A 14,216-nucleotide genomic window follows, 5' to 3' on the forward strand; every position below is an offset into this window, starting at 1 on the left:
TATATATTTATTTATTTATTTATATCTATATATATTTATTTATTTATATCTATATATATATATATCTATATATATATATATATATATATATATCTATATTGTATGGAACAAATGTCCAAAATAAGTGTATGCTTACTTCTCACATGAAGAAAGTAAATTTCCGAATATTTAATGCAATGCTGAATGTCGGGCATTAAATATTGTTGACTTTTGAGTTATATATATATATATGTTTATGATCTTATATGCCATTATTCATTCATTCAATACTGTTTTATCTTGTAATGCTTTTTCTGCATCTTTTTTCCTCCCATTGCTGTCTGATGTAAGAAAGCATTTTGTAATCATCTTGTTCAAAATCACACCCAAATCTTGGAACAGAGAATATGAACATTGGCAACATTCTGATTTCATGACCCTTTTCAGTGCCCTTCATCAGAGAAAATTGTGCGAGGTGGGCGGCACACCCTCCATCCACACATCCATCCATCTGTTCATTTATGCATCCATCCATCGAAGTTTGTGCCAATGAATGACGTCCAAGCTGTGCATGAGCTGGAGATTGCACAGAGCGAAGGCCCACCTCCGCCACTACCAACCCTAATTGTAGGTGTAGGTGAGGAAAGTATTGCCCACACAAGGGGAGCTCATCCATGTATTCATCCTCCGCATTCATCGTCCATTTTAGAGCATTCATTCACCCATTTATTTATTATTAAGAATAACGGAAATATTTTTCTGGTGATTCATAATGATCATTTCCCCAAAGAAAAAAAAAAATGAACAATTTAATGTTGATATAGTATGAAGGGGAGGGGGGGGGAGAATGAGGGTGGGTGATGATCTCTATTAACCTAATTGTTTCTTCAAGGTCAACTTTGTTTTTTTCAGTTTGTTGCTGACAAACATGACTAGAGTATGTATGCTTCTACTTCCTCTTCTTCGTTTATTTATTTTATCCAAGGCTTGAAATCTGTCCAGCATATTGGTGACTGACACCATGAAACCATCTCATCACCCACGCTTTGACCATTCCACAAGCAGAGGAAGGGGTAGGGAAAGGAAAATATTAATGGGAATGGGGAATGCTGGTGAACAGAACACTGAAAGAGATGGATCCAAGCAATCAGCAAGGACGAGGGCTCTTCCCCTCCACATTCATTCATCCTTTCCCGTCCTTGCCAGGTAGGCAGTAGCTCTGCCAACCCCGCCCCGTACTGTCCACCTCAGTCAGTTTCCAGCCTACGTCCACAGCGCTGACTTGGCAAACCCCAGACAAGAGGGAGGAACTACCAAAGGGTGGACTTGGTGGGGCCGGAAGACCCCCTTTTGGAAGTCCCACCAATAACACCCCTTTGCAATATCTCTCTATCCCGCCCTTGCCATTCTCATTCCTCTGTTCCTATTCTCGAGGCAAATGGGGAATGAGACGACGCTCCTTAAACGGAAAGTAAGAGGATCCACATGAGTCCAAACAGTTCCCTCCATATAATTATTCATCATCCACATTCATCCTCATCACCCCCCACCTTTGCCTTCTCCCTTGTCCCCACCTAACTTTGAACCTGTCATTTGTCTTGTGAGGAATTGATTTTTTCGGTGCCTCCAAAAGAGCCCCTCCATAGCCCACCCCGGCCTGCAAACACACACCTCTTTTTTTGTTTTTTTATTTATTTATTTTTTGCATTGTTTGCTTCCTGGAGGGCATCTTTTTTCGAAGGGGTGTGCTTGCACACAAAAAAGCATGATTTCACTTCATGTGATAGGGATGGCAATTTTTCATGGCAAGCCCTAATGGACTTTCCCACACATACATGACTTTAATGTGGGACCAAAGCTCTTTGATAGAGAGTTTGTTTAGGGTTTAGTACTACCATGGTTGTAGATATGCACAACTTTTATAATATATATATATATATATATATTTATGGAGCTTGTGTTTTGGATCTCCTATTCAATGGCTGTGCTCAACTCCACACATTAAGTTACTTTGCAGATACGCTACAAATTGATGATAATAATAATTCTTTAGACTGATGAAGAGCACTGTTAGGTCCTTTTATCCTCATCACCTTTTGGGTTGAAGAAGAAGTGTGGGTATGAGATTATCTAAACTACTACTTCCAAGTGGGCATTGAATAATTTTCAAACTTGCAAAGTAGCCCAAAATTGACATTCATTTTTTTATTCTGTTGGTTTTTTATTTTATTTTTAACAGAAGCAATTCATTTAATCATGTGCTTGGATATTCATTTGCATATTATGGAATCAAATGATTGGTGCAACATCTTGCTGAATGATAAGTTTCATACAAGTTCTATAAGTGAGGTATCTCTCCACTTATCAAATCAAAGACAACACGCATATCGTGTGGTCTATTCCTCAATCCTTCACTCTGGTACTCCTCTGCTACCACAACAACAAAGCTGGTCTCAGAGGAAGAAGAAGAAAAAGAAGCTGCTACCAGTGCAACACATTGATGTTGGGTGAGATATGGTTCCTCTTCTCTTCCTTTGCTTTACTGGGACTCCTACAGTGAATGAATGGAATTGAACCCTCAAGATGCATGGATGGATGGATCATCCTCAAGCCCTAATCCCACAATCAGGGGTGCAGCCCATAGTCAAATTCTGCTGCATGTGTGTGGGTACTGGAACTCTCTCTCTCTCTCTCTCACTCTCACTCCTCCTGGGTGGAGTCCATCCCATGTGTCACATTGATTAACCCCCTCAAAGTTGATGAAAAAAAAGAAAGAAAGAATGGGGGGGAACTCAGATCCAAGCCAACTTTCTTCCAATTCCATATCTCTCACAGGCTGGCAGGGGGGGGGAAGGAGGTGGTGGGCAAATGCAGGAGGGAGGATGAGGCGGTTGGTGACATTGTTGTTGGTTTGTTGGAGTCTCACTCCTCCCATGGCTAAACATCTTTGGCAGCAATCAATTATTCATTCCCTTCAGCCAGCCAGTCCAGCATATCTTTCAGTTTCAAGAGGAGGTCCCCACCTTCCTCCTCCTCCTCCTCCTCAAGGAATGGAAGGGATGGGGTGTGCTGGTGGTGGTGGGAATGCTCAGGGCATCAGTTAGTTGTTGGGATGTGGCTTGAACAGAAAGCAATGAGGGAGGGACCCCATTCCTTCTCTTCTGCTTGGAAGTGAGAGTGTCTTCTCCCACCACACCATGGATTCTCTCTCTCTCTCTCTCTCTCTCTCTGTGTGTGTGTCCTTGCAAGGAAAGCCCAGCCCACTTCTAAATTGTATGTGCTGGTTGTGCCTCCTTTCTGCCCTGCCTTGCCTGCCTGCCTGTCTGCCTGTCTGTCTGCTGCCACCATCACTCAGTGACACGGATGAAAGTATATAAATGATTGTATGGATGACAAAGTCACAGAAAATAACATGCATCCAGCCATCCATTCTCTGAACCCAGAGTGAAGTGAAGTGAACCTGCTTCTATGTGGATGCACAATCCAAAATGCAGGCTCATTCACATTATCTATATATATATATATAAGAGTTGAATTTTGTGTCAAATATAGAGATATTTTACTGTCTGTGAGGATGAATTAAATATTACAAAAAGATGGAGGATGAGGAGAGTATGATGGTGAGGGCATGAGAAAGGTGTGTGTGTGTGTATATAGAGGGGATGTAGAAATCTCTAAAGAAGATGGTTTTGAAGAGATGTTAATTTTACCTCAAACACCAAGCATTAGGTGGAGTTATATTTTAAAATATTTAATATGCTCAATATGTTTCAGAATAACTAAGTAGAACAAATGTTTAGTGCAACTGCTGCAATTTGGACCACTTAGATCTGAATAGTGGACTTTTCTTAAGAATAAAGAAACAATGAAATGACAAAATGTTAATGAAGGACATGTCTAGTGTTTATAAATCCATCTTCTTTTACTTTTATATTTAAAAACACCTACTGTAGCTTTAAAGTCAAACTTTTTTGCTCCCATTTCCAATTTATATTCCTAAACCTAAAATCCCCAACTTAAAAAATCCTAACCTTGCAAATATAGCGTGTGAAAATAAATATACCTTAGTTCGACCTTGGGCCACGCAGGCACATGGATGGGCGTCGTCCTGGATGGATGCGAGGAGAGGGGTTCCATCTTGACCTGGTCTCTTCTCTCTCTCTATCTTGGCCCACCGGGACATTCGTTCGTACGTGCTCTCCAGCAGCAGGATTATTCATCCGACTTGCTTAATGGGATGGAAATCATCCGTCTCGAAGGCTCTCACGTGCGGTGGACGATAGGCTGGTGCACTCCCATAATGAGTGGTGAGGGTAGAGAGAGGGAGAAGCAAGGCATTCGTGGGTCCACGTCACGGTCACCTATTCATCACTCTTTCATCCATCCATAAAACTTTCCAAACACTGCTCCTTCGGGTGGGATATATATATATCAATTAATAGGATATATGGAGCAGGGAACGGGGAACCAGTGTTGGCTGGATGGCAGGCTGGCACTTGCCTCAAGTGTGGGAGAAGCCCATCATTACCTCCTCAGCCTTGCCGGGCCAGCCCGGATTCGGCCCTTCTAGGCTCGGCTTGGCTAGGCTCGGCGGCCCTATGCTGTGGCCCCGCCTTCTCGAGCCAATTGGTTCATCCAGGACGATACATCCCTGTTCATCTATTGTTTCAATGGCAACCTGGACAGTCCGGCTGCGAAAGGGGGACCCCCCGCGCTGTCGTAGTCGGCCCCAGTGTGAAACGGAGAATTTTCGTTCCAAGTGCTGGTTTCTAATAACGTATCTTTGGATTCTAAATCAGAAACTGCGAACTGTACGTGTGAAACAAATGTCTGATTAACTTGCAGTTAACAAAACTCTCAGTGTGGCGTGAGAAGTAGGGTGGAATCAACTTGGTTTGCATGATCAATGCTCTCACACATGAATCCTAAACATCCAGGTAACTGTCTTAATTTAAATCTCACAAGGAGACTTTTTCTTTTCTTTTCTTTTCTTTTCCCCATGTGCACCTATTGTTCATTAACAAAATGGTCATAATTCAATTCCTTCAAGTTAGAAACATACTACATCATATAAAAAATAAACTTAAAATTCTTGAGTACATTATTACAAGAGTTTCATGAATGTATATACCTTGTTTCATTAACTTTAGACCCATGTGAGTACAAATTATATGTACATATTCTTGCAGTTTTACATAATTTAAAATTGAAAAGACTCTATGGATTTCAAGGACATACAAAATTGTAGGGAATATATAGCTCTTTCACAATGTGTGTGAAGAAAGAAAAAATAAAACTAATTTTCTGATGATTAACTAAAACAAAAATCCAACATGCATCTTAAGGTAGTTACTCACCAAGGACCAAAGCTATATTCAACTACATGACTCTATTGGATGCTTTTTTGCCTTTTTGGTTCACAATTGACATTCTTGCATGCATTGAGAATAACACATGCTTCATAAATTAAGTAAATTTGATCGGTAGCTTGAGGAAGTGTTTTGTATTTATAAATTATATTCTTATTTTCAAGCTTTATTCCAATATTCCCCCTCCTCTTAACAAATGGAAGCACAAGAAGAAAAAAAACATGGAAAATCAAAGACAAAAAGGTAGACAGAAATAAAGAGACACAATAAATAAAGAGGGACGGGAATTATTTCAAGGAAACATTCACATACTAAAGACTCAAAGACATGATCTGAAAATTCAATATAGTAACTCATGTAGATATTTGTTGCACTTGGATATATGTATATAAATATACACACATACTTACTATAGTGGAGACTGATTTTGCCAGCAAATTAATTATTGAATAATATTCATTGAAAATCTTAATTTAAATACACTATAATATCACACTATTGTTGTATATATTGTGAAAATTTGATATTTGATTGGTTAATTCAATATATATATATATATATATATATATACGATTTTTGCCAAATATCTGAAAAGATTCTAGAAATGAGTTGGCAAACCTTTCAAATAATCAGGATTAAAAATATTTTGAAAAATCCAATCAATCAAATATGAGTTAAGAAGGGTTAGATATTTTATTGGTTTTCAGAATAAATAGATTATATCCAGAGCCTATTTCAAAGTTTTGAGATAGATTTAGAGACCATAGTTGGTGGGGATTTATTTCAGGTATGTATGTATGTATGTATGTATGTATGTATGAATATATGTGTATATAAATATATAGTTGATTTTTAACTTTTTATTCTAAATATTCTAAATTTTGATTTATCGTTTACACATGAGTTATTTCCTTTAGATATAACTTGGTATAGTTGTAGAGCAAGCTAAGGCTTTAAGATATGGCCAGTCATTATTTGATTAGTATTATAGACTAGTATCCTATTCCCATGCTTTCTGAAGGGGTCTTTAAGCTTAACAAGGAAGACGACAAGAGGACACCATTTTTAAAGTTTGTGATTGGTTAAAATCAAGAAGCATTTGTTTGTTAGCTTTATAGCTTTACACTTAGAAAAATCGACCAAAAGGCTAAGAGAGAAAAAGAATGAGGAAGAATGCATTTTTTCCCAACTAGGTACAATAGTGTTGTCTCCCAATTTTTTTTCTCAAGTCTACATCAAAAATTGGTTTTTTACAAAAATCCAAAAAGTCGTGTGGGAAATTGTTAGAAGTTTCCACATTAATTATTTATACATAAGTTTTTGAATTAAAAAACTAAAAGAAAAAAAATGAACGTTTCTTTACAAATTTAGAGTAAATAAAAATAAAGATAGTTGGTCTATTTCATACCCTCTTTTTCCTTTGTAATATCCCAAAGGTCAAAGCTTCCAAAGGACAAATTTCTTCACTAAGCAAAGGACATTCGTAAGAATTTTGGACACTTGTCTTTTCAAATTGGGCTCATATGTATAAAGACCTTCAGTATTTCCAAAAGTAGTGAATAACTATTTATACGAAGCATACTTATTATGGACCCATTTCCCCATTTCATGTCCCTATACAACATGAACAATTATCCTCCAAGTCCAAATTGAGCCAAATTAGAGCAAACTCAATTTTGACTCTCACATTTTGTTCCAAAGTGTTTTTTTTTTTTTTTTTTTTTTTTTTTTTTCTATTCCATCTAGAATGGGAAGAGATACTTCTTTTGGCATTAGATTCACCCTAAACTACCAAATTTACAATGTGCAATTGTTTGAAAGCACACAAAAAAGGAGAGAATGTAGTAGTAGTAGTAGATCCTTCATGTTGGGAATAGTGTCCGGAAAGCTCCACAATATTGCAGCGAGTGCCACCTCAGATAAAACCAGGTCCACCTAATCATTTTTCCAATAGGTGCTGCAGGGTGCCAGGTGGACGTAGAAGATCCGAGGTGGACAGGCAAGAATTTACCGGACCGAAGAGGAAAACCGTTTCCCGCCAATGTAAATCCCACGAGTGGGGAAAAGGTTGTTGTTAGGCAAAACGTAAAGGAAGAACGAGAAAAGTTACGGGGGAGGGGAATGACGGGCGGACGGTAAACACCCGTCGGGAAAGGGGGCCACCCCGGCTTCACAACTGTAGTGAAGCACGAGGCCGCCGCCGCCAGAGAGAAGGGAAGGCAGTGAGTGAGTGAGAGTAAGTGCACTGGAGAAAGAGGAGCTGGAGCTGGAGCTGCACCACCACGACAACAATTACAACTACCATTCACGAACAGTATTATGAAACCAATTATACTCACAGCTGAATCATAAATGGGGTACTCTTAACGATGCCAATCCCTCAGGTACCACCGCCCTGTCGCATCATAAATCAAAGCCATATTAACTAAAGCACTAAAAGAGAGTAAGCTCCCCTCCATCCGTAGCTGCTGGTACCACCTATAAGCTCATGCTGCAGATACTGCAGGCCATCGACGACGTGACGAAGTGGATCGCTCAACCCGTCCTACGGATGGCTCACTGTTCATGTCAGAGCAGCTGGATCCGTGATCGATATTGGTACTGTACAGGAATTCGTGTAGCTACTGCTGCCTGGGTTTTCGTGTATAGGTCGAGGTTGCTGGAGGAGTATGGTTACCGCAGATTGTGTATAGTCTACGCCTGGATGTGGGTGGGTCGCTTCTAGGCGCGCTTTGTAAACGAGAGAACGAAAGGAGGGTGGAGTATATGAAGTTAGATTCTGGCAATAGGTGGCAAGGACAACAGCCGCTTGAGCTCATATCGTATATGAGCAGCAGCAATGCTCATCATCGAGCAAGCCAAGAGTTATGTGACGGGCATAATCGAGCCGGACTATCATGATGATCATCCTCATCATCATGTCAGTGATGGTTGAAGCAAAGCGCCGCGTGAGCAGCATTTGTGGGCCAATGCGCTAGAGGCTGGACTCCGTGGTGGCCCTGGAGAGTGTCTAACTTGGTGACAATGACAGCTAGAGTTGGGCAGCCGGGAAGGGATTTGTATCAGCCTGCAGACCCTTAATGTGCCACTCATGCGCATCATTGGGAGCCGCGACTCGGCTGTGGAGTGTAGTGGGAGAGGCACAGGCACAGGCTCTCGGTCTGTAGAGGTTGACAAGACTGAAGGTGGAGGGACTTGGTGGTTTCTTCACACAGCTCGGAATCGGTTCCCGATGTTTTGAGACTGGCCTGTGAGGTTCGTATTGCTGATCGTCACATTGAGAGTGGAACAGTACTCTAGACTCTAACCTTTAAAACGTGAGTTGGGTCGAAGTCCTGCTTTTGCTGCTAGCGTAACTGAGTCGCGAAATCGGAATTGCAACAAGCATGTTGTGGCTCTAGTGACCAGGGAATCGTGCTTTAGACATGGTCTTGTTTTCAAGTGCGTAGCGCCAATCTGATTGGCAGTAAACGAGAGTTTTCCTGTGTTGTTAGAGCAGCGGATTGCAGTGGACAGCTTCGCTGCAGCCTTGTGGCTTTCGCTAGTTGAAACGCATTCTGAGTGGCACGAGTGAGAGACCTACAGCGGTATTTTCGGGATGGGGACGACGGAGGGAGGATTGGTGGGGATGTATGGGGAAATGGAGGAGCAGAACCAGCGGTTGGAATCGCTGCAAGAGGGCCCTCACGATGTCTCGATGAGTGGAAAGATGAAGCGGCTCCTGTGGCATGGCGGCTCCGTCTGGGATGCCTGGTTCAGCGCCGCGTCCAACCAGGTGATCATTCTTCCGGCCAGCAGCAGATCGAAAAATGGATTATAGCTCTACTCTCACCTTTAAACCAATGCCTTATGATGGGCGGCTGATGGGAATTCTCGTCGGGATGCACGTGTCCAATTTTGAGTACACCTGAAGATCACGGAATTTGCTATTCTCTGGAATTTGTGTATTTTCTAGAAAACATTTGAGGCTTCATAGAGGTTTGCGCGAGAGAATCACTAGACAGGTGTTCTTTTTTCTTTATTCCAGCAATGAGAATACAGTCACAGCTGGAATGATTTTGTGTCCATTAATGTTGGGTCTTGTTTCTGCATTCTTATTGACACCGAAGCTCCACTAGTTAAGACACGGCTTTTAGACTAATCCTCATCGCCACGTCCTGCGCTGTGTGATTCCTGATCTAGAGCTATGGTTGCAATCGTGACTCCATTTAATCGTATCGGAATCTTGGGATCAAGTTTTAATCTCGGTGGTTGGCAAGGGGCTGGCCCTGTTACGTCCAGCCGTGGGTGTCTTTCTCCCTGATTCCTGCAACGTTGTGATGAGGTGGGAAACAGTTCTAGCGGTGTTGTGTAGTATTTACTATGATTGTTTCTAATTTCTATTGTCTACTTGCCAATTCGACTGACGCAGGTCGCGCAAGTACTTCTGACGCTACCATATTCTTTCGCCCAGCTCGGATACGCCTCTGGGGTAGCGTTCCAACTTTTCTACGGCGTCGTCGGCTGCTGGTCGTGTTACATGATCACTTGGCTCTATGTTGAGTATCGGACTCGGAAGGAGAGGGAGGGGGTCATCTTCAAGAATCATGTCATTCAGGTGAGTTGAAGCTAATCCCAATGAAACTTGAAGTTGTCTGATCACGACAATCGTGTTTTTAGGTGTAAAGGCTCCCTCCTGTTGCTTAGTAACCCTGCTGCGATGTGCTGGCGACGGTTGTGAACAGTGGTTCGAGGTTTTGGACGGCTTGTTGGGTCGTAACTGGAAGATTCTTGGGCTTGTCTTCAATTGCACCTTCCTTCTCTTCGGGGCGGTGATCCAGCTCATTGCTTGCGCAAGGTAAGCTTCACCTCTTAGATATAAACCCCAGATAAAACGAATGAATGGTATATCACGATAAGACGTTCTGCCCAGTTGATTCCTCTAGAAGATGGGTTTGAATCGATAACATACACGTGCGTCCACGTCTAGCGAAGTTAGATGCAGTCATTGATGTTATGAATAAACACGCTCTCACAGCCATGGAATCTACTTCAAGGTCTGCGTACAGCACACCCATGAGTACTTAGACGTTAGACATTCCATCTCTGTGTATATCACCATTTTAACTTAACTTCTCCGTCAAAACAGCATTTTCTTAGCCACCTGTGAATGGATGTTAGCAGAGTTATTTTGATGTATTACGCCGTTTCAAGAATACTTTTGCAAAACTCAGATTAATTTAAAATGTTATAATTAAATGGCAATGTGCATTAGATTTGAAATATTCCAGTTCGAATTATTTATCCTATATAAGTCGTGTGCCCACAGCTATCTAGATAAATGTAGAAAGAATTGGTTGAGGTTTCCCATTTATTGATTTCAGTAAATCACAAAGTAAATTTCTATCATAGGTATGGATCTGATATATAAAAAGATACAAATCAAACGAAGAATTTAGAAAACAATTTCGTGAACAGTTTAGATTTCAATAATTTTTTTGGACATTCCATGTAGTGGATTTGGTGACTAGACTAGGGTTAGTCCTTGATGGTAAAGACTGTCACTGTAGTTGTTTCAAGGTTGGTACCTCTCAGTTGTAATATATTCACTTCAGTTATGATCTAGGTCTGAACTTGGGTACCTTTCAGGATGCAACTTTCTACAACTACTTTCTCTCCTCGCTATTTAAGTGACTGCAAGCTTATTCATTCTGCGGAAAAATTGTGCTCAGTGCAGAGTTGCACCCTCGTTTTTTATCCATGCTGCCGTCTTCTGTGTTTAGGTTTATTCGTGGGGGATTTATCGATGGCTAATCTGTGCAGTTTGAAAGCTTATCCTGTGGTTGGCAGTAACATTTGTAATTCCTGGACATTGCAGCAACATCTTTCTGATCAACGATCATTTGAACAAGAGGGAGTGGACTTACATCTTTGGGGCCTGTTGCATGCTCACTGTGCTGGTGCCATCGTTCCGAAACTACCGGCTCTGGTCGTTCTTCGGCCTCATTATGATCTCCTACACAGCTTGGTACATGACAATTGCTGCACTTGCCCATGGCCAGGTGACGAACTGTTCCTCTTCAATGGTATAAATTGCAACTGGTTTTCAGTCACAGAATCCTTCCATCAATTTTGCTCTCATACTCCTAACAAGGTTCTGAACTGTGATGGAGCTAGGTTGCCAATGTCGTCCATACGGCGCCGACAACGAAGGTCTTGTACTTCACAGGAGCAACCAACATTCTGTATACTTTCGGTGGCCACGCTGTTACTGTGTAAGTAATTGACCCAGGGACTAGGATTCTCCTATTGATGTTCAAGTTTTCAGTTCTCTTGTTTAATCATGATAGGACCAGTTTTTATCGGTGCACTTTTCGAATATTTTTTTTGTGTACCTGCATATTTAGACCATCTAATTCTGTGAAAGGAACTTTCTTGGATGTGTATGTCATTCGCAGAGAGATCATGCACGCAATGTATAAACCGGTGAAGTTCAAGTACGTATATGTGTTAGCGACACTCTACGTGTTCACCTTGACCATCCCTTCTGCCGTGGCCGTGTACTGGGCTTTCGGTGACGACCTTCTTAGGCACTCCAACGCACTGTCCTTGCTTCCGAGGACCATGGCTCGTGACGTAGCTGTTGTTCTGATGCTCATTCACCAGGTACTCAAGGCACCCATCATTCTAAAAAACTATTCGTCGATGTGCCATATTAATCCTCTGAACGTCAGGACTGAAGCTACTTACTGTGGACGAAGCATCTTCTCTGAAGGGTCTAACGACATTGAAAATCTTGCTGCAGTTCATCACTGTTGGCTTTGCCGTCACTCCATTGTACTTCGTGTGGGAGAAGGTGATCGGGATTCACAACACGAAGAGTCTTCCCTTGAGAGCGGTATGCCGAATGCCGGTGATACTACCAGTGTGGTTCTTCGCCATTGCATTCCCATTCTTCGGACCCATTAACTCCACCGTTGGAGCCCTTCTGGTTACTTTCACCGTCTACATCATCCCCTGTGTCGCTCACATGGTCGTGTACCGCGGTGCAACAGCCCGCCAGGTAATCAACGAACTCTACCTCTCTTCGCGAGTCAAGTTGTGTTTACTCGGTTATTCATTAAACAAATGACAGAAATCTGACAAACTTTGGGCCATTGTAAATCTCCAGAATGCGGTTGAGAAGCCGCCCTTCTTTCTGCCCAGTTGGACTGGAGTCTACCTCATCAACATATTCATTGTGGTATGGATTATTGTGATCGGCATTGGCTGGGGTGGATGGGCTAGCGTCACCAACTTCATTCAGCAGATTGACACCTTCGGTATCTTCGCACCTTGTTATCAGTGCCCACCTCGAGCACCGGTTGCTGCAACTCCTCCCAAACTGCATGATTAAAGAAGCCCCTACTTGCGAGAATCTAGATCATAACGTTTTCATTGCCAACGGCTTCTGATTCGATGAAAGGCGAGAAATATAGAGAGAGCGAAGGAGCCTGCACTGTGGTAATTGACCAACCAAGTTAAGCGACGGGCATTAACTGTGGCAATAAATGCCGACTGTACAGGGCGCCAGGAAGACAACCGGGTTGTATCCAATTGCGCCACACTGCCAGGTCATGTTATGCGTGATTGGAAGCAGAAGGGACGGGTTTTCTCCTTTCTCTCTCATAAGAGACCGATTCTACTAGTTTGTATCTTGCAGCAACCAGGCAGCAGCAGCAGCTGATAAGAGGGGCGAGGCACCCATCAATGCCATTTTTTGTTCATACGTGTGTTGGTTTGAATTTGATTACCCGACGAGGATGGCAAACTACGCCGAGACCTCGTTCAAAGACAGATTTCAACTGTAGCAGGTTTCGACACTGCACATGTCTGGAAGCGGCAACGCCGATGCCCTTGCTTGCAGACTCATGACGTCGAAGTAATGTGACGATGCGGATTCTCCGATCGTAGCTAAACGAAACTGGATTCGGCATGAATCTCAGGTCACCGAGGCCCCATTGTTCATGTATACACATCGTCTGCTTCGATTGTGGATACACCAAACGCAAGCCGAGGTTGTATGTAGCACCCAATGGTTTCATGTCGACCTGTTTCAATATTCTCTATGAGTATATATGAATACATGACCGAGAGAGAAATAAGATGCTGGACTCATTTTGTGGGTTCACAACTTCGTATTTATTTAGCGACTTGCACAAGGGCCTTTTTCTCAGTTATACAAGATTCGAGACCTTTTAGAGTTTATATGATGATGCGTTTGTGTACATTTTAAAAGAAGCATTTTAGATATAGCTTTTTCTTCAAACTGTGATAAAATTATTTTCTTGGTATAACTCATTTCACATTGTTTCGAAACCCAATTACTTCCTCACAATATTTCTTAAAATAAAATATACATCGATAGATATCAGTGCAAATAATAAGATACTCAAAGCAATAAATAGACAATTCTTTTCTGGATGGTTTGTACACAATTTTCCTTGGGGATGTACTCTTTTATAATGCATTGTAGAGCCCATTATACATTTGTTATTACAATATCATTTTTGAAATATCACATGCATTAATAAAATAAAACTGAAAAGCTAAAATAGTTAGAAGTGTCATGCGTTTCACAGCATAGTAACTTCTAAGCTACTAGTCGTTTAAACCACAACATGACAGTATATGTTTTTTTTAATGGATTTTCTGTTGAAATTATGGAAATGAAAACAAATAAAAAGCTTAATCTAACTTGAAATTTTATGTTCAGTATCTTGATGTATTGGATGCAACGTATATGCATATGTTCTACACAACACGCAAAAAATTTACTTCAAGGGCAAAACAATGCATTTCTTTGATACATGTTGAGGGTAATAAAAGCTGTTATTTATTTGATGTTGA

At 41.5% G+C, this 14,216-nt stretch overlaps 1 protein-coding gene across 1 annotated transcript; it reads left to right on the forward strand.

The window, feature by feature from the left end:
- Nucleotides 1–8,180: 8,180 nt before the first annotated feature.
- LOC112292295 (auxin transporter-like protein 4) lies at nucleotides 8,181–13,690 on the forward strand. The gene is made up of 8 exons (XM_024540624.3): nucleotides 8,181–9,123; nucleotides 9,760–9,945; nucleotides 10,073–10,185; nucleotides 11,206–11,389; nucleotides 11,505–11,602; nucleotides 11,786–11,993; nucleotides 12,133–12,390; nucleotides 12,499–13,690. The coding sequence occupies exons 1-8, from the start codon at nucleotides 8,947–8,949 to the stop codon at nucleotides 12,721–12,723; spliced, it is 1,449 nt and encodes a 482-aa protein (XP_024396392.1). The 5' UTR covers nucleotides 8,181–8,946; the 3' UTR covers nucleotides 12,724–13,690.
- The last annotated feature ends 526 nt before the right edge of the window (nucleotides 13,691–14,216 follow it).

The sequence above is a fragment of the Physcomitrium patens genome, chromosome 15, assembly GCF_059467195.1.
Source record: "Physcomitrium patens ecotype Gransden chromosome 15, ASM5946719v1, whole genome shotgun sequence".
Taxonomy (NCBI): Eukaryota; Viridiplantae; Streptophyta; class Bryopsida; order Funariales; family Funariaceae; genus Physcomitrium; species Physcomitrium patens.

Coding starts and splice junctions, on each gene's coding strand:
- LOC112292295 (XM_024540624.3), top strand. CDS start 8,947: ATGGGGACGACGGAGGGAGGATTGGTGGGGATGTATGGGGAAATGGAG. Junction 9,124..9,759: donor TCAGCGCCGCGTCCAACCAG/GTGATCATTCTT, acceptor CGACTGACGCAG/GTCGCGCAAGTACTTCTGAC. Junction 11,603..11,785: donor GGTGGCCACGCTGTTACTGT/GTAAGTAATTGA, acceptor TGTCATTCGCAG/AGAGATCATGCACGCAATGT.